Consider the following 27846-nt stretch of genomic DNA (forward strand, 5'->3'; position numbering starts at 1 on the left):
GAAAATGCTGCACAGACAGGAGACCATACTAAATGGGGTGGGCTGTGGTGTATGTGAGAGAGGGGGATCCCCCAAAATTGGGCAGAGGGACTTTCTGCAAATGCAGCCTTTCCTCTTTTGGAAGGTGCCTTTCACTCATGGAAGGCAGATCCTGGATTTAGCCAGTAGTACGTTGATGCAGATATTTATATTTTCTTTCAATTGCTGTTGCTTTATAGAGTCACACAGGAGGGTGGCAAAAACTGTGATCCCCCAAGCAGTTAACAGCCACTTCTGAAATGCTCGTAAATAAAGTTGAAACAGGCTGAAGAAATGATGGGAGAAAGCAGAATGCTTCTATTTACATCCCTTTTAGGCTTCTAGAAGATCCTGAACTGATCTAGAAAGGACACACAGTGTGAGATAGTTAACTTTAAAAGTGGTCTAATCTTTCTGTACTTCTAAATATTTAGAGCCAGTGCTTGGGAAACCTCCTCCTATTCTTTGTGTTTGCACTTACCCAAGAAACCATCACAATTCTGTATACATATGGGCGTTGTTTCCCACTAGAGATGACTAGAGGATATAGATAGAGAGATATATGTCAAACTAGTTAATTACCATAAACTTGTAGTGCTTTCAGATGACGCTTTTACCATGCACTTTCCCTGCCTCATTCACAGAATTCTACATGAGGTCCAGATGACATCTTCTTCCATTTGTAACCTCCTATGTTTTCCCACTGCTTTCCCCATTTCTTTTCTTATAATATAAAATCTGTTAAGGAAGAAAAGATGGGAAACCTGCACGATGCCTTTTAACTGCTCGTGCTAGGAGCCCTCCATCTGGAAGCACCCGTTATGCAAGCTACAAGGAGCACCTATGGTGCAAGGCCCTTTTTTGACCGAATTGTGTTTCACTGTAGATTAATTGTAGTAGAAAACGTATTGAACTGACCCAACCTATATATTGGTTTTCTATATATCCTTTGTTTTATCAGTCATCTTGTCCCTTCCCTTCACGGTGCAGATAGCTTAGGGTGGCCAGGTGCCCTACTTCACAGAGGGCAGTCCTCTATTTGAAGGTGTCCTCTGTTTGATGGGCTGCCCAGTCCAGGTTTGGGTTAAAGTCAAAGAACCATAAGGAGGGAGAGCAGGCAGGGACCTTGAAATTGCCCATCAGCAGTGGTCACCTGGGGGCTGTCTTCACAGGCAATTTAGTGCAAAGTTAGAACAGTTTGAGTTCCTTCACAACAGATGATATTGTCACCAATCCACTGACAACCAGCCGCTTCCCTCTTGAAAAGCTGCATTTTCTGAAACTCCCTTTACTCTGACGTTTTTACTGAAGAAAGTCTGGTGATTTTGCGATTTATACCCTGGCGATTTTGTCACAGTGTGCCATGTCCTCCCCCGCATTAAATCCTGGGCCTGCCTCTGTGACCTGGCAGTGATGTGGCCAAGGGAGTGGGATGCCCCATTCCCTCTTATTTCCCCAGTGGAAGTAGTTTTTCCCATCAAGAAAATCCCCAGGAGCGCAGCAGTGACCCCTCACATTACTGGAGGTGGGGACAGTCATTCACTCTAGCTAGTCTGCTTTTAATCTATAACATATCCCCCCTCTTCTGTGCATGTTTACTAAGAAGTAAGAAATAAATCTCGCTCCCATGGAGTGAAAGGGTTAAAGGCTAACTTTAGTAACTCGCCCTAAAGCGCTCTTTCACTTCTTTGATGCACTCTTAAATTGCTATTGAGATCTTGTTCTGCTTTGATGTTCTGTATTTTCTCTGATACAAAGTCGTTTCTCTGTTGTTATGTAAAGTCCCTTGTCCACTTTATTGCATTAATGATCTTTCCGGTTTATGGGAGCTTCTCACTGTGAGCAAGGAGAAGGAGGGGGGTTGGGAGCAATAACTCCATGGCAGAGTGCTGGAATGGGGCAAAATTGAGGGGCTGAATTGCTCCCAGGGGGACTCTTCGGGTGTTGGACTCAAGAATCAGGGATTTTGGCTTCTCAAGGCAAAAGTGTGCATGTGGAGAAAAATGGGGCTGGAGCAATAACTCTGTGGCGAAATTGGGGTGGGGGGAAGCTCTCAGGGGGAGCCTTCAGATGCTGCACTCAAGAACTTTGGTAATTTGCACACGTGAGGAAAATTAGTTGCTCTCCATTCATAATAATTTAGTAGCAGGGAGAAGCCTGGACAGGGGCAGGAAACAAGCCTCTCTCATTGGTTGAGCAGCCCCTGCCAGGTTGATAATGTTCAGTTCTATTCTCCCCACCCCACCCAGAACTATGTTCCTTTCAAGTGCTGTGTGACCCCTGAAAACTGGATTTTAAAGGTACGCTACACTCGGCTTATCTTGCTTTGTGTGTCCCTGATGGACCAAAGCCGATTCCATGAAAATCTGGGTAATACTCCAACATGCTTCTCATTCCATTGTCATGAAGATCTCACCCTGGTCAGTCCTGTCCACTATGAAATTGTATTTCTATTTAGATTATCATGATTATTTCTAAATTTGCATCTATACATATCAATCTACATATGCAAATGTTATGCAGATTGGTGTCCTCTTTTTTTGATGATGTAGTTTCTCTTCTTTGGCAATAAAAAAGTGGCTACCCTACTCCTCTCTGGAGGCAGACGCTGAACGGCCATCTAGTCCTAGGAAGTGCTCAGTTGGCTCAAGACACCCTCCCCAGGACTCCTCATGAGTAAAGGAATATTTGTGAGTAAGAGTCTCCTAGCAAATAGGCCATTACTCAGGTGACATTGATAGACTGCAGCTGTACTCTGGGTGGGGCTCTGAAGGCTCAGGCTGAAAAGCCTTCAGTTCTAGGCACAGACTGGGTGGATGTAACATGTGCAGCAGCTCTCAGGTTTGTGGTGTGTATTTCCTCTGATTACCTAGCTTTTCTTTAGACCGCTCTCTTTTTGGACCTTGGATTGCCTTCAGACTTTGCCTTTTGTACTTACCCTTGCTAATTCCTTGCTGCTCTCTCTCAGCACCACAGGAAACGGGCGCATGGCTCTGTCAAATACTAGTAGCAGCTGGCTTTGAAGCTTTGTCAGAGGGCTGTATGAAAGGGCACTGAGGCCCTGTTAGAGTAGCAGCTGAAGTGATATGATGAAGAGCCTCTAGTCCTCCTCATATGAGGTGCATATGAGGAGGTGCCTCTAGCCCTCCTCTTTCAGTCAGTGAATGCACTGAGAGGAGAGAAAAATCAGATTAGTGTGCTTATTCCTGGCTCCAGGTTCTTGAGGGCCCTTGGGCAAATCCTTTCAATGGGCCCTTGCCCTCAGTGAGTCTGTCTTCTCACCACCATTGTCAGCAGCTGCTCTTTCCCCTCCTCCTCTTGCTCATCATTGCTACCACTTGCTTGGCTTGCTTGACAGGCAGAGAGCCAGGGAGCAAGCAGGGAGCGGCATCTACTGCTCCTTCTTCTTACCACCACAACTGTCGTCTGGGCCAGAGTGAGAGGCAGTTGATCAAAGAGTTAGGGATCCTGTGGGCTCCCCATTGGGTCCTGGAGTCCAGCGGACTCCCCCCCCCCGTGCCCCTGAGCTGTGCCCACCAAGCCCCAGCCCCAACTTAAGCACCCCCCCCTCACCGAGCCACCCGTACTCACCCTGGACCTGTCCACAAGTGCCACAATCGCCATTTTGCGAAAGAAAATGGCAACCACGACTATGTGCAGGCTTATGCAAAATGGCGCCGTGAATGGCCAATATATGCAAGATTGCAGGCATAAATGGCCCATTTACACCTGTAATCTTGCATATATCGTCCATTCACAGCGCCATTTTGCGTAAAACTAGATGTGCGCGTATTCACGACTGCCATTTTCTTTCGCAAAATGGCACTCGCAGATGGGTCCAGGGTGAGTGCGGATGGCTTGGTGAGTAGGGGGGGGGAGCTCGAGCACAGGGGTGTGCAAGATGCGGCAGCATCTAGGTGGGTGCCCTGAGGACCCGAACTCTGGTGCGACCGTCCATCCCTACAAGCAGGTTTCAGTGGTGAAGATGAGGAGCAATTCCAGGGGCTCTTGTCAGTGGGCCCCTGCTGGAGTGTGGGCCCTCAGCAGGTGCCCAGTCATGCCTACTCTTGACTGCTGGCCAATTGTGCCTGCTGTCCCTACTCCCAAGTGCCAACCTTCACCTCTTCATTTGAATACAGCCAATGCATGGTAGCCTACCTTTTCCAGGTTTCCCAGTGGTGTGGTGAGAGCCCATGAGCACACATGGGTATGCATGAAAACTGTATTCAGCCCTTCAGATGAATACATGGAGGTCAGGAATGGTGTTAGTGGGTATGATTCCAATCCCTCCTCCACATGTTCAGTGGACATGTGAAAAGGGAAGTAAAGGGCTTTTTGCACATGTCTTGGCCTCTATGGAGTGAGTCAGTGGGTGGTTCCAATGGTTCCGGTTCTTCAGCCCATGCTCAATTCAATTTATGCACCCCTCATATAAAATTGTTGCTGACCGTTGTGAAGAAAACAGAAACGGGGACGGGGGGTGGGATGGAACAGAGTAGCCTGGAGTAGGGCATGGCTGGTTGGCTGGAGTCCCACTTGTTTTAAGACCTCTTTGTTGGAATATGCACAATGATGTAATAATGTAAGCTTTTGGCCTTACTCATTATTACTATATGTACTGGAGCTGTAGGCTATCATGGCAACACAGGCTTCTACACGCATTGATGAAAAATGTGAGACCTTAGACACACTTTGAAGCCCACATATGCTTCAAGATACATTTATAGAATCAGCACTAGCATATGATTTTAACCATCACTAGTGAAAGGATACACCAAAGGCTGGCAGCAAGTATATGCAGTGGTCAGAGTTGGACACATTATGCTTGCCTGTTCTGAGTGAAGGCACACCCTAGGGTGAACCCCTGTAGCCCCTTAAGGGAGAGGTCTGTCTACTCCATTCACCGGGGGGGGGGCTGTCCCACAGCAAGCGGGGGCGGGGGCAGACATATATCTCTGTCCCTTGGCCTTCTGATCTCTCCTAGCTTCATGGACTGCAATCTGCAAAGCTGTGTGCAGATTAGGGATGTCTGCTCCTAGTGGCTGAAGATCTTGTTTCGGGCTTCAACCACACAGACACATTTAAATTAATTAGGGCACAATCCTCTGCATGTAGGCCTTTTCTCTGTCTAAACAACTCCCAGTGTGGCTGGGACATACTGAGAGTTGTAGGCCTTTTGTCTGTCTAAACATGCATAGGATTGCACCCTTAATGTGTTATAAAAACAACTCATAAGGAACACACCACTAGGGTCCCCTTAGTATGCGTGCCAAGTTTCAGATGTCTAGGTTTCATGAACTTGGTACTATGGCAGTGATTGGCAAACAAATGCACATCCTCTTTTATTATAGTAGATAGATGAATACAGTGTCCTCTCAATTATGTTGACATGAGTTTTAAATATATATATTAGGCATCTAAAATTTCCTATAAAGTATATTTTTCTCAAGTTACATCAAAGAACATGCAAAGGTTTGCTTCACGTTGTCTATAAAGCTTTAAAAAACCTTAATACTTAGCATTTATATAGCACATTACAGTGTTCAAAGCACTTTACATATATTACCTTCTGTAAAGCAGCTCAGTAGCCTCACCCCAATATGTCATATGGGAGTCTGAAGCTGGGAGCCTCATGACTTCCCAACAGCCACCTGATGTGTTTGTGGCTGAAGTAAGATTGGAGTGGGGACTTTCCTCCTCATAGCTCATGCTCATATCCACTATGCTATAACACCATCCTATGCTCCCCCTCTGTTTAGTGACCATATAGACACTAAATATGTGGAGAAGGGGGCAGGGCCTCATCACTGCCCTCCACTGGCATCACCCATGCTGTTGACCCCCCACCACATACATGTGTCTGTAAAGCACAGGTATGGCATTATGTGTAGGCACTGCTTTGCAGATGTTGCACTGGCTCTATATATCTTGTTGAGGGCGAGGGGCCAGTGGCTTATCCCTTTTCCACAGGTTTAGGACACAATCCTATGCATGTTTAGACAGAGAAAAGGCCTACAACTCCCAGCATACCCCAGCCAGCATGGCCCAGCCATGGCTGACTGGGTCATGCTGGGAGTTGTGGGCCTTTTTTCTGTCTAAACATGCATAGGATTGTGCCGTTAGTGCATGTGTGGAGAAGATCTGAAGAAGACTGTTATCTAATCCTGACCTTCATAGCTCACAGTTTGGTGTGAGTTCCATGAACTACTTCATTATGAAAGTGTTATGGGTCCTTTGATTAACCATAGTTTAAGCATTCTGATTATTCTGTGATAGGGCTGACTGAAGATGATAGAACAATCTTCATAGATATTATTTTGCTGCCTTATAACCACACCGATGGCTATTTTTTGATATTTCAGGAAGGGGAAAATAAAAGGCAATCGATTTCGCTATGTCTAGCAAAATTAATTGTGACTTCCTTTCTTCAGAGTCACTGCCACTGAAAGGGTTCATTTACATGATTTCAGCAAAGTGACATTATTGGGAACAGATGTTTTGGGGAAGTGGATAAAAAAATGAAATAAACTAGAAATATGTTCATGTCTGCCGTGATATTTATCGCCCTTCTGAAAGTGTCTGTTAACACTAAAAGACAAGCTATGATGGATACACTAGGGTGGCTTTGTATTCAAAATGCACAGACTGAGACATCAATCTAGAACAGCGGTGGGAAACACGTGGGCCATGGGCTGCATACAGTCCTTCTGCAGCCCCAGCCCCACTGCTGAAATTGCCCCTGCCACACTATGAAGTGGCAAAGAAAATAACTGATTTGCTCTCAAAATTTGGCAGCAAACTGCCATGGATTGTTTAAAAGGGCAAATTTAGCTTGTTTCCAACCTGAATTTGCTCTTTTTAAGCACGTAGTGAAATTTGCCTCCAAATTTTAGTGGCTAACTGGTGGTTATTTCTGCTTCCAGACTGACAAATTTTTGCAGCGGTAGGAGTGCGGGTCCTGGGTTTGGAAAGCAGATGAGGGCGAAATCTTTCTCCCTCATCCACTGCTGTATGCATGAACCCAGATCCCACAGTTTCCACCACCCCACAGCATTCCTGGTAGGAAAAGTGGGATTCATTTGGAAGCACTGCTGGGGCCTGGGTTCATGCATACAGTAGTGGATGAGGGAGAATGATGCTGACCCTAAAGTAGCGGAGTACCTCCAGCCCACTAGAAACCCTGTTCCCTGAAAGTAGGTGTCTGTGTGTGTGTGGGGGGAGAGGACAGGCCCAAGGACCAACTTATAAAAGAAGAACTAGAATTTATTTAATAGGGAAGCGGGGCGGGGGGACCAACATCCAAATGAGTAAATGGTTTAAATTAAGTCTCTGAACAAGAAAATAATATTGAGGGAAGGGAGTCCAATAGTGATATATTCCCTAAAGTTAGGTTATTTCCTGAAATAAAACCTGTCTTTAACTGTGCAGTGCAGGACTCGGAAATAATTGTAGGCCTCAGTTATTTACAGTTGGTTGTCAACTGGCTTCCCATTGTGCACATGGGGAAAATGGTTAATTTTTTTTCTTCAGTTTCCCTGTCCTGCGCAGGTGCACACCAGCAGGAAACCAATGGATACTGGCTTGCCCCCCCTTGTCCCCCTGCATGTTGCCCAAACATGCAGGGGGGCAGGCGGGGGAGCCTTGGGGGTGAGGGTGGGTTGATTTTTAAAACTCAAGCTGTGAACAAAAACCTTTCCCCTGACCATTGGGAAAAAGCTTTGGGGGAGGGGGGAGGACTGGGGTTGGGGCAGGAATGGGTGCCCTACTGGGGGGAGCTTGGGGTGTCCCCCCACCCCAGCACAAATGGTGAGCCAGCTGGAAGTGGTTGTTTCAGAGCAGGGTGGTGAAGGGCCCCTCTGTTTTCTTCCACCCCACTCTGAAACACCCAGCATGAAACACCCACTTCCCAGCATGATCGCTCTTCATGCCGGGGTGTGGGGACACACCTCTGCCAGGGCACCCACTCCCCCCGCCCCTCCTTTCCATATTTTGTTTAATGTCTTCATTCTGTTCTTGCACAAGTACAGAACAAAGACATTAAAAAAATTGTTGTACCCGCACCCACCACTCCCAGTGCCTGGCACCCCCACACTTTCACAGAAGAAACGGAGCACTTTCCCAGCTCCCTGCAGCAATGGCTGTCTCTAGCTTGCTTTTGACAGCTGGCATTTTTTACAGCTGTCAAAACCGATGGTGAGGCAGCAATAGCAACAGGGATTAGATACTGGCTCTCCCTGCCTGCATCCCTGCATGTTTTGGCTACATGCAAGGGTGCGGGGGGGGGGGGACCAAGTATCAGTTTCCCGCTGGTGCACACCTGCACAGGACGGCAAAACTGAAGAAAAAAAGTAACAATTTTTCCCATGTGCACAAATGTCCCCATTTGTGAACATGAGAAAAATTGTGTGGAAGTGTGGACAAGATTCCCGGTCCGTTTTTTGCACAAACATAAACAAAAGGGACATGACCCCGACTGCAGCCAGGAAGGGGGGCATGGGCAATGGTTTGGGCGTGATCGTGAATGACAATCACAGCCCTGCTGAACACGAGTGGCAGGGGTTTCTGCCGCTCTTGCCAAGCAGCTTGCTGGCGGGTGACCTTTGCCCCTGATGGGCTTACAGATGACGAGTTAACCCATCGTAAGTCTGCAGAGCGTGGGTTCCCAAGGTGGCTCATTTTGGGTAAATAAGCCACTGGTGGTGGGTGACAAAACAGCGCACAGACAACATGCTCACTCACCATGGGTTACTTGGGCAAATAAACCATTGTGGGTTAATGTGTCATCCAAACCCAGTCTTTTCTGATTATAATGGTGGGATGCAATTCAGTGGCCCTATTGTGTGTGTATGTGTGTGTGTATGTGTGTGTGTATGTGTGTGTGTGTACACGTGTACACACACACACACAAACTTGTCTTGGTACTGTGAGTGCATTTAATTAAACAGACTGTGGGCATCTCTACACCAGCCTAAAACCCTGCATTTAAAACATGGCTTCCTGCTTCTGTTTTAAATGCAACATAAGGACTCCCTTTTTCATCCGCTTCCTTTCTTCCCTCCCTTTTCCCCCTCCTTCTCTCCATATCTGAGTCTTCCATTATCTTTCACTGATCTTGCTCCTTTTCTTGCCGCTTCTCCTCTTTTCAGGGAAGGAACTCAAGCAGAACACAAATGGGGTAATCATTATTTGCGATCTATTTAAAAACAGAACAAAGGACATTTAGTGCAGAAGGGTCACGGCAGGGTCAGGGCGTCATGTAAAGAGACCGCAAACTTCCGTGAAGGAGCAATCTCAATCACAGGATAAAAGCTCTGTGTGAAGAAAGCCTGTGCAATATACAAAACCAAGAAATTTAGATGGTGCACTTGATTTGCTTAACTTGGCTAGTTGTTTTGCTCTCCTTGGAGAAGGGTAAGAGTATTGTGCCATATTTAGGGCTCTCTCTGTGCATGTGTAGATATACACTGATCCGTTTCCAGCATAACGCTGGCATATCTCATAAACTGCTTAGCTAGATACATCAGTAGCTTTCCGCCAGGCGGTTCAACCCTTTACACTCCAGCTTCCTTCCAGCTTGGTGGGTCAACAGCACTAATTGTATGGTGCAAGTCTCCAGCTAGCCTCGCTCCACAGTCGTAATCATTCCATGTTATACATTGTATGCCTGGGGGTATGCTTTTTATGCAAGTGCTGCTGTGTATTCCGAGACCAAAGGTGAGAGTAGCTTTACTATTCATTACAGCAGAAGATCTTTAAATGGGTGGTTGCATGATCATGTGTTTTCTTCACTTTGCAGCTATCCTCATTGGGATTTCAGTCATACAAAGCATACTGATTCTCTGCACTTTGCACCTAAGCGGTGCCTATTTCTTCTTTTTGTGTGTGTCAGTTTATATGCTAATTTCCAGTTTCTCCTCATGGCCAGTCATTAGTCCGTGCAAAGCTGATATCTATTGGAGCTGGAGCAAGATAATTTATTGATTGATTGATGGTATTTCTATACCACCTTCCTGGGATCGACCAAAGCAGTTTACAACGAGTTCAAAACATAAATATTAAATACAAACATAGTAAAACATTGAAAGCAACATTAAAAACAATAAGGACAATTTAAAAACCCAGGTTAAAAAGATGTGTCTTGACCCCCTTCCTAAATGTAGAGAGAGCGGGGACTAGTTGTAACTCCACAGGGAGTATGTTCCAGAGTTTGGGAGCAACACAGAAGAAAGCCCTTTCCCACGTCTCCAACAAACAGGCCTCCTCAAGCAAAGGTGTCTTCAAACGGGCCTCTCCTGCTGATCTTAATAACTTGAGCAGGTTCATACTGAGACAGCCTCAGATAGCCAGGCTCTAAGCCATTTAGAGCTTTAAGGGTTAACACAAAAACCTTAAATTGAGCCTGGAAAACAACTGGAAACCAGTGCAGATCTTCGAGTGTTGGGGTGATATGTTCAGGATACCGTGCATCAGTTAGGAGCCTAGCTGCTGCATTTGCACCAATTGGAGCTTCTGCATGCTCTTCAAGAATAGTCCATCTTGAAGGATAGAGCGCGTTGCAATAATCTAACCATGATGGAACCAAAGCATGGATAATATTGCTAGATCAGACGGACTCAGGAACAGTTGCAGCTGGTGAACTAGATGTAGTTGTGCAAACGCACTCCTCACTGCTGCTGACACCTGAAGATCCAAGGACAGTGTAGGACCCAGGAGCACCCCCGCTCTGCGAACTTGGTCCTTCAGGGGAGTGCGACCCCATCCAGAACAAGATGAATCCCAGTCCCTGAGCCAGGCTTTCTACTGACCAATAGCACCTCTGTCTTCTCTTGATTCACACATACAGAACTTATGTGCCTTTGTTTTTTGTTCTAGAACATGAAATCACTGAAAGGGATATCTGATGGTAAAAAAATTGATTTCTGTATCCAAGTTGATAGATTTCCAATGAATTTTGGATATGAAAACTGTTGTCGAATTTTGACCTACTATCACTTTCCTTGAAAAAACACTGAGATATGCTCAGGCTTATGCATAGCCAAAACATTTTTTTTGTCTGGGGCAAAGGACAAGATTGCATCATTCTTCCCCCCACTCCCCAAACACACACATTCAACATACAGATGCCAAACGGACTGGCAGTTGAATCTTACCTCAACGCTGGCAATGGGACAGCATCTCCCACTGCAACTGAAGGCAGCAGGTTAGCTTAGGGGGTTCAGGGCCAGCTGTATGGCACACACAGTTCTGTCCTCCAAGCATCTGCTGCCTGAGTGGGGCCACCTCCCCTTGCCTAATGATCCGGCCAGCACTGTACATAGCCCCACTTTTCAATGCAGCTTAACAAACCCTAACCTTCAGCTGGCCCCAACCAACCATCAGGGAGCATTTCCTCCTGTATGCCCCTCCCCATTTTACCTCAAGGCTCTGCTCTGTATTTCTTCCTCCTCTGTGAGGACTGTGGGGCCAGGATTTCTCCATGGTGGTGCCCACACTATAAAATACCCTTCCTAGTGGGATTATCCAGTGCCTGGTTTTTCTGTGCAAAAGGAAAGACCTGGCTTTTTCCATAAGGCATGGTTCCCACTGGCTAAAAGGAAGACTTTTAAACTGTGGCTATATTAATTTGGTTGTGGATTTAGTTTTTTTAGTTTTTAGATTTGCTGTCCTGTTTCTGTCTTATAGATTGGTTGTTTTCATGACTGTTGTTTTATTTAGGTTGATTTATCCTGTATTCTACTTTGTGTTCAGTTGTTAAGTCATGTCCGACTCTTCGTGACCCCATGGACCATAGCATGCCAGGCCTTCCTGTCCTCCTCTCTCTCCCGGAGTGTGCTCAAGTCCATATTCATTGCATCGGTGATGCTATCTAGCCATTTCATCCCCTGCCGTCCCCTTCTCCTTTTGCTTTCAATCTTTCCCAGTATCAGGGTCTTTTCCAGTGACTTTTCTCTTCGCATTAGGTGGCCAAAATATTTGAGCTTCAGCTTCAGTATCCGTCCTTCCAATGAACAGTCAGGGTTGATTTCCTTTAGGATTGACTGATCTGACCTCTTTGCAGTCCAGGGGACTCATAAGAGTCTTCTCCAGCACCACAGTTCGAAGGCATCAATTCTTCGGCACTCAACCTTCCCTATAGCTCTCACAGCCATATGTTGCTACTGGGAAAACCATAGCTTTGATTATATGAATCTTTGTCGGCAAGGTGATGTCTCTGCTTCTTACTATGCTGTCTAGGTTTGCCATAGCTTTCCTCCCAAGGAGCAAGCATCTTTTAATTTCATGGCTATAGTCACCATCTGTGGTGATCTTGGAGCCCAAGAAAGTAAAATCTGTCACTGCTTCCATTTCTTCCCCTTCTATATGCCAGGAAGTGATAGGGCCAGATGCCATGATCTGAGTTTTTTTAATGTTGAGTTTCAAACCAGCTTTTGCACTCTCCTCTTTCACCCTCAACAAGAGGCTCTTGAGATCCTCTTCGCTTTCTGCCATTAGGGTGGTATCATCTGCGTATCTGAGGTTGTTGATAATTCTCCCAGCAATCTTAATTCCGACCTGTGATTCATCCAACCCGGCGTTTCTCATGATGTACTCTGCATATAAATTAAATAAGCAGGGCGACAATATGCAGCCTTGTCGTACTCCTTTCCCAATTTTGAACCACTCGGTTGTTCCATGTCTGGTTCTTACTGTTGCTTCTTGACCCTCGTACAGGTGTCTCAAGAGACAGGTAAGGTGGTCTGGTATTCCCATCACTTTCAGAATTTGCCACAGTTTGTTGTGATCCACACAATCAAAGGCTTTAGCATAGTCAATGAAGCAGAAATAGACATTTTTCTGCGATTCTCTTGCTTTCTCCATGATCCATTGCATGTTGGCAATTTGATCTCTAGTTCCTCTGTCAAGTATTCTACTAGCAAACTCAATTTTCTGAATGTGAATCCTCATGTAGCCGAAATGGCACCATCCGTGCACAAGAGGGAAGTATCAGCAGGCTTGCAGAGAAAAAAAAAACCTTAAGAACCCCCCACCCACCCCACTTGGGGAAACCCTGAAAACAGCCAGATGAGGACTTTACATTCTCAGTGGGCAGAAAATGCTGACTGAATGTTGGGAGGGTGGGGGAGAAAGTAGAAAACTGAAAGTGAGGGAATTGAATGGCATATCCTGGGGCGAGGTTGGGGGAAGCATGGTTGGCTGGCTGGAACCCTGAACAGGAGCACTGCATAATGCAATATTTTCTTGCAGGTCCCACTTGTCTGTTTCTCATTCTAGAGTCTTTTTGTTTTGTATGGGTGCCATTTTTGTGGCAGAGAACATGGCTTGTAAATGTTTAAACCTTATGACCCATCCTTACCAAAAGTTATAGAGCTTGTTTGCCCTAGGCTACGCAGAAGCTACATAGCCAAGTGGGGATCTGAACCTGGATGTTCCACATCCAGACTTGACACTCTAGGCGCTAAGTAAGAATTCATTCAGTATTGTTAGTATTTTAGATAAGCATAAAACTACAAACTGAGAGGATCAGGGCCCAAAACTCTGTGCACGATGTTACATTATTAATGCTTTTTAAAAAGCATGCTTAAACTGGCCACTTTTATTTTGGAGAAAAAGCTGTCATGGGGCCCAAGTCCAGAACATGCTTCTGTTATAGAAATTTCAGTTGTAATATGTCTGTTATCCCATGATTTTATAAGCTAGGCTATGTCTATTCTACCTCTGTGTGAGATTGCCATGCTAAACAAAGACACAGTGCCTTATCAGAGACTCAGGGATGCCAAGAATGTGTTTACGTAGTACACAACTATCTCTCTTCTGCCTCTCTCTACGCATGCCTGAGTATGTAAAAGGTGTTGTCTGTTTCCTGTCGCCCTTTCAGCTAGACAAAGGACGTGGTAGAGAGCAGGCGTAAGGCAGCCCCCAGAGACTTGTGTATATAAGCCTCTGGATCTAGGGATGTCAGAGAATTTCGCCACGAATCTCGGGGAGGCCGAATGCCAGCGCATTCGGCCCCCCGAAATCGGTGGCGAAACGGTCTGCCCCCCCGCCCCCCCGGGATAGGTCTTACCTTGTGCGAATGTCCCTGGCGGCGGTGGCTGTGGTTCGGTGGCTGTGGCGGCCGGTCTTCCGACCGGCTGCCGCCGCCGCCATTTCCAAGTTAAAAAAAAACAAAACGTGATAGGCTACGTAAAGATTTACGTAGCCTATCACGGCTAGATTTTTAAAAAATACCGTGATAGGCTACGTAAATGTTTACGTAGCCTATCGTGGCTGAGTTAAAAAACAAAAAACCGCGCGTACGCAAATGGCGGCGCCCATGGGCGCCACCATTTGCGTTCCTTATTTTGGCACGTGTAGTCTACGTAAACATTTACGTAGACTATGGCGAAAATAAGGGGAACGCAAATAGCGTTCCCCTTATTTTCGCCGTAGTCTACGTAAATGTTTACGTAGACTACACGTGCCAAAATAAGGAACGCAAATGGCGGTGCCCATGGGCGCCGCCATTTGCGTACGCACGTTTGGTTTTTTTTAACTCAGCTGTGATAGGCTACGTAAACATTTACGTAGCCTATCATGGCTGACTGCAGGGACGCAGACGGCGGCGGCTACGGCCGCCGCCATTTGCAGACCCGGCCGGCAGGATTCGCGGCGGGAGGGACGGGGCGCATCCCCCCTGGCCAGAATTTTGGGGGGGAGGGGTGGGGCGCCTCCCCCCCCAGCCAGAATTTTGGGGGAGAGGGATGGGACGCCTCCCCCCCGGCCAGAATTTTGGGGGGAGGGACGGAGCGCCTCTTCCCCACGAATGAAATTTCATCACAGGTAAGTGACTTTCGTACATCCCTATAACTGGATCACATCACTTGAGTGTGACCTTTGTTGGAGCGTTAGTCCCAAGGGTTGCCTTATTCTGCAGAATAAAATCGTGTTGGACCAGATCTCTGCCTCCTCTCGTTCTTGGTAAACAAATTGGAAAGTCTACCAGGGAAAAGAACACAATTTTTGTAACACTTCCCACTCAGACCGGGCCCCTGTGCTGGTTTCCTGCTGAAACTCATCCCCCCACACCCTGGCAGCTGCTGTTTACTACAACACTTTCAGAGGCAAATAGAAACCAAGTTGGGTGGGTTGGTTTTTGGTGGGAAACTGCCAGTCTGGATGGAACTTCAGAATAAGTCATTCTTAGCACTGAAATTATGTGACATCATGTCACAAGTTACAATCTGTATTTTCAGATGCCCCTTAGTCACTGCCCCTGCTGTCCCCTGACGACTGCTGCTCTTCATCCTCCTTCTTTGTACGTACAGATCGATTGCTGCACACCAACAGATGTGAAAATGCCTCTGCCTTTGCTTTCCCACAGCGGTGTTTTTAACATGCACATTTGTGCTGCATTCAAAATGGTGGTGCAGTACTGGTGGCAGTAGTGGAAATTGTGTCGGTACAAGGGTGACAGAGGAACTTGGGCAGCACCAGCCAGGATTGGCTCCAAGTTTTGGAGGGCCCTTGGGCAAGATACCTTCAATGGGCCCCCTCCCTCAATGAGTCTACCTTCTCACCGCCATTGTCACCAGCTGGTCTTGCTCCTCATCTTCCTTCTCATCATTGCTACAGCTTGCTTGCTTGACAGGCAGAGAGCCAGGAGGCAAGCCGCTATGGTTGTCTGGGCCTGTAGCATTGGGAGACCCACTTAGACAGTCCAGCCCCAGAGACTCATGGAATCCAAGGGATTCCTGAAGTCTCTGAGGGACTTTTCAGTAGCCAGAGCTGGCTATTCTGTCAAGGCCCTTGTCGCGCTATGGAATGGTGAGGTGTGATGGGCTATTGATAGGACCACTCCTGAGTGCCCTGTTCAGCACCACGGAGCTTGGATGGCTCCCTGGTTTATTGGGGAGCTCTGAACAATGGAAGTGGGAGGAGGACTGGAGCGCAAGTGGTGTAAGACTCGTCATGAAGGTGATCAAACATGAGTAAGAGCGCATAATTGTGCCTACTGCACGGTGGTGAAGGTGGCAAAGAAGGCTTACTTTGCTGTTCCCATCACATCCTCGCTTAGCCTTCTAGCTGAGCTTTTCTGAGTGATTCAGGAGTTGCTGTCATCTACCCCAGTGAACCCAGTACTGGAGCCCTTGGAGGCTACTGTGACAAGTTCGCAAAGCACTTTCAAGGACAAAGTTGCCCACCTTCATGATGATTTGAACACTGCTAATAATACAATATTTGTTGAGATGTCCAGTGCATTGTCTTGTCCTGCTTTGTGGGATCAGTTTCAATTTCTGAAGCCTGAGGATGTGGACAAGATGCTTGCATCTTGTAGGACCCACCACCTGCTGTCTTGCCCCTTGCCCCTTGCCCATCGTAGCTTGTTCAAGCTAGCTGTGGAAGATTGCCTGGATGCATCGGAGTGGTAAATGCTTCACTGTGTGATGGGGCGGTCCCTGTGGTCTTGAAGGAGGTGGTGGTGCACCACTCCTGAAAAAACCTTCCCTGGATCCAGAGATCTATACTAACTATCGTCTGGTTACAAATACCCAGTTTCTGAGTAAGGTGCTCGAAAGGGTGGTGGGGATTGGCTGCAGTTGTTCTTGGGAGAAAACTGACTACCGTAATCCATTCTGGCCTGGGTTCAGGTCTGATTTTGGGACAGCTTCAGCATTGGTTGCCCTGATGGATGACCTTCTTTGGGAGAAAGACAGGGGGAGTGTGACCCTATTACTCCTTTTCAGTCTCTGAGCGGCTTTTGATACCATTGACTACAGTATCCTTCTGGACCGTCTCCATGAGTTGGGGGTTGGGGCCACCATTTTATGATGGTTCGACTCTTATACAGTGTTGGTTCCAGAGAATAACATTGGGTGACTGTGCCTTAGCTGTGTGGCACTGTGGATGGCCACAGTGTTGTATGAAGCCATTGGGAGTGGTCATTTGGATATTTGGGGCAAGGTGCTTTATTTATCTGTAACATTTGAGTCAGGAGAGGCTGTGCACATTCTGAACTGGTGCCTGGATGCAGGTGTGGGCTGGATGAGGCCAATAAAGTGAAGCTGAATCCTGAAAGATGGAGACCCTATGGGCGGGTGGTTCCCAAGTCTGGGAATTGGGTTGCTTACCTGCGCTCCCTCTGAAAGAACAGGTCCATAGTTTGGGTGTGCTCCTAGATGCATCTTTGTCACTGGAGGACCAGGTGATCTCAGCTGCTTGGAATGCCCATTACCAACCTTGGTTGTTGTGTCAACTGCACCGCTCCTGGATGGGGCTAGCCTAGCCACTGTGGTTCATGCACTGGTAACCTCATGTAACCTTATTTTTATTTTATTTATAAAACACATAATAAAAACTGATATGGTAGTAAACACTCCCCTGCCCCCAGTAAAAACAGCAACAGTAGCAAACATTCTGAAAAACAAAACACCAGTATAAAATAAACTTTACAATACACAACTGGAGCTACAACCTGGTCCGATAAAACATAATCAGGGAAGGCCAGAGTAAAATAGTAAGTTTTCAGGGCCTCTTAAAAGCTTGCAATGATGGGGCTGGTGGACCTTAGATGGCAATTTATTCCAGAGGTTTGGGGCCACTGCAGAAAAGGCTCTCTCCCATGTAGTCACCCACCTAACTGCCCTCACAGATGGGCAGATGAGAAGGGCCTTTTTTGCTGATCTTAAAGTGTGGGCAAGCTGGTATGGGCGAAAGTGGTCCTTTAAGTAATTTGGTCCCAAACCACTTAAGGCCAAACCAGCACATTAAATTGGGCTCAGAAACACGCCGGTAACACACCTTAGTGTAATGCACTCTATGTGGGGCTGCCCTTGTGCCTGGTTTGGAAACTGCAGCTGGTGTAGTAAGCAGTAGCTAGGGTGCTCAGTGGGACACACTGTCATGCTCACCTTAGACCTGTGTTAAAAGAACTGCACTGGCTGCCTATTAGCTACTGAGCCATGTTCAAGGTTATATTGTAAACACACAAAGCCCTAAACAACCTGGGACCTCCTTTCCCTATATATACCCAGTCAACCTTTAAGATCTTCAGAGGAGGCCTGGCTGGTTGTTCTGTGAACAACAGAATGTGGCCACAAAATATCTCAACGGTGGGCCTTCTCGGTGGTGACCCCCACACTCTGGAACGCCCTCCCCCTTGCAGTTCAGGTGGCAGAACATGTGGTGTGTTATAAACACTTCCTGAAAACACACTTGTACACCCAGGCTTTCTCCGGCTTTAATTGCAATTAATCATATGCTGCTCCATCTTACTATTCCTTGTATTGCTTTTATTGTTATTGTAGTTAAAATTGTTTTTAATAGTGTATTGTAAATGTGATGTTTAATATGTATATGTTAAAATTTAATATATACACTTAGAAACTTAATTATATTAAATAGTATATAAGTATTATTAAGACAGACAGACAGACAAACAGGAAGGAAGGAAGGAATTGCTATAGGACATATTTCAGAGACCCTAATTCTTGTGCAACGTTCAACATCAGGAATGTAATTCTTTGTACCACATTATGTGGGCCACATTAAAAATTAAGACTGTTAGATAGGCACTACAACTTGCAAGTATAAATGAGGCAGAAAAAGATTAATGGAATGTGAGTGGTGGATCTGAATGTGAACCGACAGTGAGGGAATTACTGACTGAGAAAGTTAACGTGGTGTCTTTCTTGTTTGTTTGTTTTTTAAAACGGGTAGGTTATTGCTTGTGAACAACAGTATGATTACTCCTATGATGCTCGCTGCGACGTATGGTCCCTTGGGATCACAGCTATTGAACTGGGTGATGGAGATCCGCCTTTATTCGACATGCATCCAGTGAAAACGCTTTTTAAAATCCCAAGGTATGGCACTAGGTGGCTCTCTTAGCTTACTACTAGTACGTTGCTCAGAAACAGTAGCATTTTGACAGTGAAAATACTTATTATTTGATACATCATTACATCATAAGGTACCCTCACTGGGAAATATGTGCAAAAAAAATGCTACTGTTAAGAAGATTTTTGTTGGCCCTGATTTACACATAAATAGTGAGTTCTACTAGAATAAGAGTGTTCAGAATTTTAACATTTATTTTCTTAAGGTTTGACTATATGGAATTTATAGATAGACTTTTATTTGTTGGGAAACCAGACTATCATCTCTGTCTCTCTGTCTCTGTCTCTCTCTCTCTCTCACACACACACACACACACACATGCATTTTTGAAATACGTATTTCCATGGAGGAAAAGATTTGAATAGTTCTGCAGCAAATACACTTTTGAAACCGTTAAGTGTATCAAAACAGTGGCATCCCTCATTAGCTGCTTATTTACACATAGAAAATATGATATTCTTTTCTGCCATGCCTGACTAGAAATGAGCATTTGATTTCACACCTAAGGTTTGCTTGGTAGTTGTGTTGTTTTCTCCTGGCTGAAGGAGCCAATGGTAGACCGCTGTGAAATATGAATTACTGATGGGACAGCTCTAACAAAAGCAGAACGACCACATCTCTCAAACATTTGCCCTAGATTTCTTGCCAGTTGGTATATGCCTGCTTCTTACATATTCCATTTTGCAAAGGCAAGGATAGCCACTGGCTATTAGCAATTTAAAAGGTTAGACAATGGAAATATTTGACCTTTTGTTATCTGTACAATTGTGCAATTATCATGGGGCTTTTTACAATTTCCCCTGATTGCTATTTGCATTTCTGATTAGGTCTATTTATATGCAGATGAGGCTCTCCAACATTCTGCATTGTATTATCTCTTTTACACGACCCAGACGTGAACTGCCATCCCTCTTCCAAAAATTATTCAAACTTAAGCAGCAGTTCTTCTTTATTTTTTGCTCTTTGCACATGTGTTATACAGGCTGTAGCAATTAAAGCAGCAAGGGAGGCTTCCCATTTCTAAACTAATATCCATAAATTTGATCAAAGAGAGAGGCTGTAAACAGCTTTAAAGAATGACAGCCATGATGGAGTACTATAAAATATCAGCAGGTGATAGGAAGATATATGCAATAGGATATGTGGATGTTTGCCTTTCAATCTATGATTTATCTCTTTCTTCCCACAAACTGGTATAAGTCTGTACGACAAAATACTATCTTGTGGGGTGTCTGTTTATATGGGACAAAACAGTGAATTTAGTAAGTAAACTCCTTAATAGTCTGACTTTTATTTTCCATTGAAGTTTTGTCTCTTTTGAACTTCAGCACTAGCTGAGGGCTAAACTACACACTATGTTAAATGCATAGTGTGTAGCTGATTCTTATGGTCTTATTTACTTTAGTGAAAGTGTGTGGGTCCCCAATCCAGACTGCGACCACTGAGCATGGGAGCCACATTTTTCCTTCAAATTCCCCCCCCACACACACACACACGTGCGCATGAGCTAAAGAGAAGAAAACCTTCTCCATTGCTGTTGATTGACTCCTTATTTCTTTGGCCCCTGCATTTTGGGGTTGGGGGTGGACATATTTAAAGAAAAAAAGCAGCTGGGTGAGAAGGATTACTCCCCACCGCCCCGCCGCATGTGGCAGTCCCTGTCTGGATTGGCACCCCCACACTTGCACTAGAGTAAATAAAAATGTTAGGATCACCTACATGCAACACATATAACAAGAAGTGTAGTTTAGTCCTAGGGGTAAAAAGGATTTGATCTTATTAGGGTGGTGCTCATCAAGAACGGCAAAGAGCACCTAAAGTGTTATTTTTCATTCAAAAAGATGTGATAACCCCAGGACATGGCTTCAGTATTTTGTTGGCAGTGCATTATATGCCAAAGAATTGCATTTCCATATTGTTCTTTGCAGGAACTTATGGCCAGAATGAAACAACCCTGAAATACAAACATTAATTTTCCAAGGTTTTACAATGTCACTGGCTGCAAGGTTGGCGTTTCTAGGGGCCAGATGCCTTACAATGTCCAGATGACTCTGCCTTGAAAAAACTGCTTGCCTTCCACTTCTAGGCAGAGGCCCCCAATCTCTTCACTGCAGGCCCAGGCCAGTTCTGTAGGACGGGCAGGCAATGGATAGGGCGATAAGAAAAGAACAACAGTGCATTCTTCTACTGCTGTTGGACCATTAGGAAACTGTAGGTGAATGTATTGGCAGTTGCCTAGCAACCTCCAGATGCCTTCTTTTTATCCACCGCTATAACAGCTTATATATGTCTCTGGCTTCTAAGTAAAACAGAAAATGAATGTTGAGCAGAAATGCATTCTCCTTTTGCAGCCAGTTGCTTACCAATATATCAGGGAAGAAGGAAAAAATGAGAATGTTTTTCTCTAACTATCTATGGGCCAACTGCAATGATAGTAATCGCAGGGCTTATGCTTCAGGATTTTAGTTCCACAAATTGCCAGGGCAAGGACCCAATCCAGACCCTGGTGTGGGGAATGGGAGGCTTTGAACCCTTACCCGCTTTGCAATTTCCAGTTTGCATGGGGAGTGGGGAAGTTCCTCTGGGAGCTTCACAGTGGAACATTCTGCATTAATTGTAGTAACACAGAATATTTATTTGATTTGATTTGATTTGTACCCAGCCTTTCTGCTAAGAAAAATAGGATTCAAGGTAGCTTACAATCACAAATACAACTTGATTACAACAATAATAAAATAAATGCATTAAAACATAATTAAAAGCACAACAACAGCAGAGTAAAAACAGCATCCAACCCAACAGACCTGCTTACATCAAAAGCCTGCTTGAATTTGCATGCTGGCAGAAGGACAGCAAAAAGGGAGCAATCCTAGCTTCTCTTGGCAGGGAGTTCCACAGCCAGGGAGTGGCTACTGAGAAGGCCCTCTTTTGTATCACAATTAAACGCACCTTTGGAGGCAGTAGTCTTGAAAGAAGGGACTTTCCCGAAGATCTTAGGAACTGGGCTGACCCATATGGGAGAAGGCAGTCTGTCAGGTAGTCACGTGCTCCCTGTAACCAGAACAGAGTAGAGCAGCATTTTATCTGAAAATAGAAGAAGGCAGTTGAGTTCAGAAACAAGACAGGCAGTGTTATGAAGTATTGATTTGCTGTACTTGACTCATTTTTGCAAAGCGTTCTCTTTTCCTATTATTTTGACTTCATTAATTCTGCACAGCCATTTTAGCTGACTGGACTGATCTGCCTCCTAATTGAAGGGTTGTAAATGCCACTCACAAGTCATGGGATATGATGTCCTTGTTTTCAGTAACCTGAAATTATTTCATCCCTATTGCCCTGTGATAGGAGCTATAGCTGATTTATATTTTTGCACTTCTAACTGTTTCTAGTGTGTGTGCACTTTCCAGGTGAAAATAAGGACAGGCCTGTGCGTGAAATGCAGATGGAATGAAGTATAGCCCAAGGGTATAATAGAATCATAGAATAGTAGGGTTGGAAGGGGCCTACAAGGCCATCGAGTCCAACCCCCTGCTCAATGCAGAAATCCAAGTCAGAGCATCCCTGACAGATGGCTGTCCAGCCTCGTCTTGAAGGCCTCCAGTGTGGGAAAGCCCACCACCTCCCTAGGTCATTGGTTCCATTGTTGTATTGCTCTAACAGTCAGGAAGTTTTTCCTGATGTTCAGCCAGAATCTGGCTTCCTGTAACTTGAGCCCATTATTCTGTGTCCTGCACTCTGGGATGATCGAGAAGAGATCCTGGCCTTCCTCTCTGTGACAACCTTTCAAGTACTTGAAGGGCGCTATCATATCTCCCCTCAGTCTTCTCTTCTCAAGGCTAAACATGCCCAGTTCTTTCAGTCTCTCTTCATAGGGCTTTGTTTCCAGTCCCCTGATCATCTTTGTTGCCCTCCTCTGAACCCTCTCCAGTTTGTCTGCATCCTTCTTAAAGTGTGGTGCCCAGAACTGGACACAGTACTCCAGATGAGGCCTAACCAGTGCTGAGTAGAGGGAAACTACTAGTACTTCCCGGGATTTGGAAGCTATGCTTCTATGAATGCAGCCCAAAATATAATTTGCCTTTTTTGCAGCCATATCACATTGTTGGCTCATATTCAGCTTGTGATCGACAACAATTCCAAGATCCTTCTCGTTTGTAGTGTTGTTGAGCCACGTATCCCCCATCTTGTAACTGTGCATTTGGTTTCTTTTTCCTAGGTGCAGAACTTGGCAGTTATCCCTGTTAAATGTCATTCTGTTGTTTTCTGCCCAGCGCTCCAGTCTATCCAGATCACTTTGAATTTTGTTTCTGTCTTCCAAAGTATTAGCTATCCCGCCCAATTTTGTGTCATCCGCAAATCTGATCAGCATTCCCTGCACCTCCTCCTCCAAGTCATTAATACAAATGTTGAAGAGCACTGGGCCCTGCGGTACCCCACTCGTTATCTCTCCCCAGTTTGAGAAGGTCCCATTGATAAGCACTCTTTGAGTGCGATTCTGTAGCCAACTGTGGATCCACTGGATATTGTTTCATCTAGCCCACTTTGAACTAGTTTGCTGATCAGGATATCAGGGGGCACTTTGTTGAAAGCTTTGCTGAAGTCGAAGTATATGATGTCTACAGCATTCGCACGGTCTACAAGGGAGGTTACTTGGTCAAAAAATGAGATCAGATTTGTCTGGCAGGACTTGTTTTTGACAAATCCATAGTAGGTGAATAGGTGGATCCCAGAGTTTGACATGGTAGGTAAAATAGTGTTTTGGGATAACTATTCCACCTAAGTGATCTCAGCTCCATAGCATATGTCAGACTATACCTCATATTCCAGATCTGCTCATATTCCAGTGCACCACGATTCTTAGTCTTAAAGGATTGTTGGTAATGAAGAGAAGATGAAAGATCAATATCCATGACTGCATTCGGACATCAGGATAAACTATTGGTTTATCATGACAGGAATGAGCCTGTATGAGCCTCAGATTCACTCACTCACTCACTCACTCACTCAACCCTTCCTCCCCCTCCTATGGCACAGCCACAAGGAGGAGATTAGAAGCTTTTGCTTCTGGTTTTTCACTAACTGCAGCTTTGCGTATCAGTTGAACCCTAAACTGTGGTTAATCTTAATTACAATTTCTTGAAACAAGACTGCTTCATAACTCATAGTTTGAAGTTGGCTTGTTTCAAGGAAACCATGGTTAAGATTAACCACAGTTTGTTGGGTTCAGATGAAACAACAAACTGAGATTAATCAAGAATGGAAGTTAAAGTTTCCCAACTCCTCCTCATGGCCACTCTGGAGGAGGAGAGGGGAGGGAGTAGTGCAAGAGCCTGAGGCTCACACAGGCTCATTCCCGTCATGATAAATCATGGTTTCTCACAACGTCTGAATTCAGCCATTTGATCAACATTAGTGGCCATGGTACTATGAATACTTTTGTGCTACACAGAATTCTTCATGCCACAACACTGATTCTAATTAAGAATTCTGTGTAACAGAAGATTGCACATCTTACTGCTCCTACAAAAATTGACCTCATGAAAAATCATAGTTATATTATTATTACAAACTAAAGGGAGAAATTTCCAGCAAACTTAAATAATAAAATAACAATGTACTCAGTGGAAAAATCCCTTATTACTATAGTTTACATTGAACTACAAGTGGTTTTACAATACAGAATGTTTACTGTTTTATAAATTTAGAAAGCATCTTACATGATTTCACACAGATATTTTTCTTGGCTGTTATTTGGATGTAGGAGTGCAGGAAAGATGCAGATCATTCCATGCTCAGGTTTAAAAATAGATTATATTCCAGGTGATCAAACTGAAATGTCACATACTAAAGATCCATCCTTTTAAAACTCTTTAACCACTGTCTTCAGTGTACACAAGAGCAATGAAAATGTGTTTAGAAGTAATTGATCCAGGATAGGGGATCTTGAGTATGACCCTCGGCTTTACACTGTTTACCACAGATACAAAATCACAGCCTTGTACTCTACTGCCTTCAGTTTCTATGCCCTTCCACACGAGACATTTATTGTGCACTTGTGATTCCTTACTTACAGTTGTTTATGGGTTCTTTAGATGACATTGTGATTCTCCAGTTTTGCTTCTGTTTTTTAATAGCATTTTCCTGTTTTTTTAGAGCCAGGAAAATGGGGTATTATTTTTGCTGGTGAAAGACAATGCGATTTCCTCTTGTGTATTTGCACTATTCCACTTTAGCACGCTGCTACCTAGAGGTAATGTAGCAGAAAATCAGGAAAGGAAAAGCTCTTTGTGTAGAGCTTGCGTCTCAATTCTGTGATGAAACAAGAAGTAGATACAGCGACCAGCAGCCTCATGTAGAAAAGCTCTATACTCTATCACTACTTCAGATTGGAATGCCTCTTATCCTCCAGGGTGCATACTCAAGACCAAATAATGCCAGTTAGTTAACCTTGTAGGACTCACAATAGGGAGGTTAAAAGTGAGACAGGGATGATGGAGCAATTGGAAGTGTGGAACTGGGCGGAAATTGTTTTTCAGATTAATTGCTATTGCTTGTTTATATAGCTGTACTGCTTTTAGTGTTCACTGCTGTCATCTCCTTGGGGAGGAAGAGTGAGATATAAAAGATTTTAAATAAATAATAGAAGCCCTTTACACTTGCGTGTGCCTCCAGCAATATGTATACTAAACATGCAGAGTGGGAGTGGGACTGCACCTGCTGGCCCCGCTCCCCAATCCCCATGAGTTCAGTAGTACAGTTGTGTGTGCATAGGCTCCTTCACATGACCAAGAAGAGCCCTGCATAATCATAACTTGGATATGTGTGTATATGCTACACTGTAGAGCTTCTTCCACACTTTACTGAATACGTGGAGGTCAGAGGCAGGATCAGGAGGTATGTCTGGCCCCCACTTCATGTGTTCAGTAGGGTGGCCACTTATGAATCACCAAAAATGTGGAAATGCATCACCAAAAAAGAGGGCAAAAGAGGGCAGTGATTTGCATAATATTTGCGTATGCTAATTTAAAAGTATAGATGCAAATGTAGACATAATTATTATAAGTTCAATAGAAATACAATAGATCTTACCATAGTGTGGAAGACTGTGACCAGGTGACCTGTGTGCCTGCTTGTTCAGCCTACTGTCCAGGTGTTCACTGTTGTTGGGCAACAGTCCTTCAAATAGAGGACTTCTTCTGAAAGATGACCCCTAGCCATCCTAGTGTTCAGTCTGCTGGGGGAGAATGAGTGAAAAGGACTGAAGAACAATGATGTTCCTGTAGATGTGATGCACAGCCCAGATCCTACTATCTAGCATGCATTACCATAGAACAAGCCCACTCCTTGTACACCATATTAATCAGTCAATTAATTTGGAACAGCTAATCTGCCCATCCCATTCAAACTGGTACTTTGCCCATTTTCATACAGAATGCAAAATATTCAACACAACCTACATTTGTATGTGTGTGTGCTTATGGGAGTGCTTGCGCGCGCGCGCACACACACGGAAGGCAACAGTAGTGCTCTCTAACTCATCCGTATAAACCAGCCTTCCCCAACATGGTGCCCTTGAGATGTTTTGGACTACAACTCCCAGCAGCTCCAGCCAGGCGCAATGGGACTTGTAGCTCAAAACATCTGGAGGACACCACATTGGAGAAGGCTTATATTAAACAATTACTTCCCAGCCAAAGAAGAATACCATATTTTTATATTAACAGGCTTTGGGGAAGACATGTGCTTTTTTAAATGTTTTTCATTTTAGAGGAAAAGAGTTCCAAAGGCATCAGCTTGAGGCGGCCTATAAATATTTTAAATAAATAAGTATCGTATTTTACAAGATTAACATGCTTTTAGGAAGAGGTGAAGGGTTTAAAAAAAAAAAAAGAATCCCAAAGGCAGAAAACAAGGAAATCAATGTGGGGTGTTTGTTATCCCGTTTGCTATAGACATGTTCTTCTCATATGGGGTCCATCTTTTATCCTCTTTTATTACCCACCTGACTGTTTGATCTTCTATCACCTTTGGGTCTAAAGAGAAGCTTTGCAAATAGGTAATGCTATGAAAAAGAATGTGTGCATGGGCTTCCCACTTCCCTGAGTTCAGGAAGTTCTGGGTGAATACTCCTGGGCCTACTTTCCATCAGATAGGAGAGAGCACTGGGTGTCTTTGAAATTTTTGCTTTCTTTACAGATATGCTAGTGATGCACCATGGCGAGGCTTGGAAATATGAATTTTGCTTGCTCATTATGGCTCGCCTCCAATAAATAATAAAGCTTGGGTGGCCACATATGAATTGCCAAAAGAAAAGAAAGAAAAGAAAAGCATCACCACAAAAGAGGGCACCAATTTGCGTAACATTTACATATGCACATTTAGAAATAATTATAAGTGAAATAGAAATACAGCACATCTCACCATAGTGCGGAAGACTGTGACCAGGTGACCTGTGTGCCTTGCTTAGTCTGCTGTTCAGGTGCTAACTGTGGATGGGCAGGACAGCCCTTTGAGCAGAGGATGTTGTTGAATAGGCCTCTGGCACCCCTTCAGACAGAGAACTGTCCTCTGTAAAAGAGGCCCCCTGGCCCCCTCAGGCTCAAATGTTCTTCTCATAGCCATATAAGACTTATAAGTCCTTCCCCCTTATACGAAGCATACCCCCCTCTTCCAACTTTAGTTCACTTATGGCACAGTCCTATGCATGTTTAGACAGAGAAAAGGCCTACAACTCCCAGCATGCCCCAGCCAGCCATGCTGGGAGTTGTAGGCCTTTTCTCTGTCTAAACATGCATAGGATTGCACCCTTACACATGTACAATGCTTTCTCTCTCTCTTGTATGTGTGCGGGCGTGTATGTACACACTGGGGGCGGGATTTGATGTTTCCCTTAAACTGGGATAACTGAAGTGTTGCAATTTCCCGTGACAGTCCTTAGAACAGCCTCCACCA

The 27846-nt window shown here is 44.8% G+C and overlaps 1 protein-coding gene and 1 long non-coding RNA gene across 2 annotated transcripts in view; one reads left to right on the forward strand and one right to left on the reverse strand.

The window, feature by feature from the left end:
* The window catches only part of MYO3B (myosin IIIB), a 331093-nt gene that overhangs the window by 15375 nt on the left and 287872 nt on the right, over positions 1-27846 (forward strand). The window contains exon 4 of the mRNA XM_084805223.1: positions 18715-18860. Coding sequence (XP_084661349.1) covers positions 18715-18860 — 146 coding nt within the window. The remainder of the gene's footprint in view (positions 1-18714; positions 18861-27846) is intronic.
* Positions 19063-27588, reverse strand: LOC146358504 (uncharacterized). The gene is made up of 3 exons (XR_014787102.1): positions 27316-27588; positions 25984-26125; positions 19063-21945 (listed from the first exon to the last, which is right to left on the reverse strand). It is a non-coding gene; the product is annotated as an uncharacterized LOC146358504 (long non-coding RNA).

The sequence above is a fragment of the Heloderma suspectum genome, chromosome 1, assembly GCF_057233095.1.
Source record: "Heloderma suspectum isolate Gila_16-S chromosome 1, 16-S_ref, whole genome shotgun sequence".
In the NCBI taxonomy this organism is placed as follows: Eukaryota; Metazoa; Chordata; class Lepidosauria; order Squamata; family Helodermatidae; genus Heloderma; species Heloderma suspectum.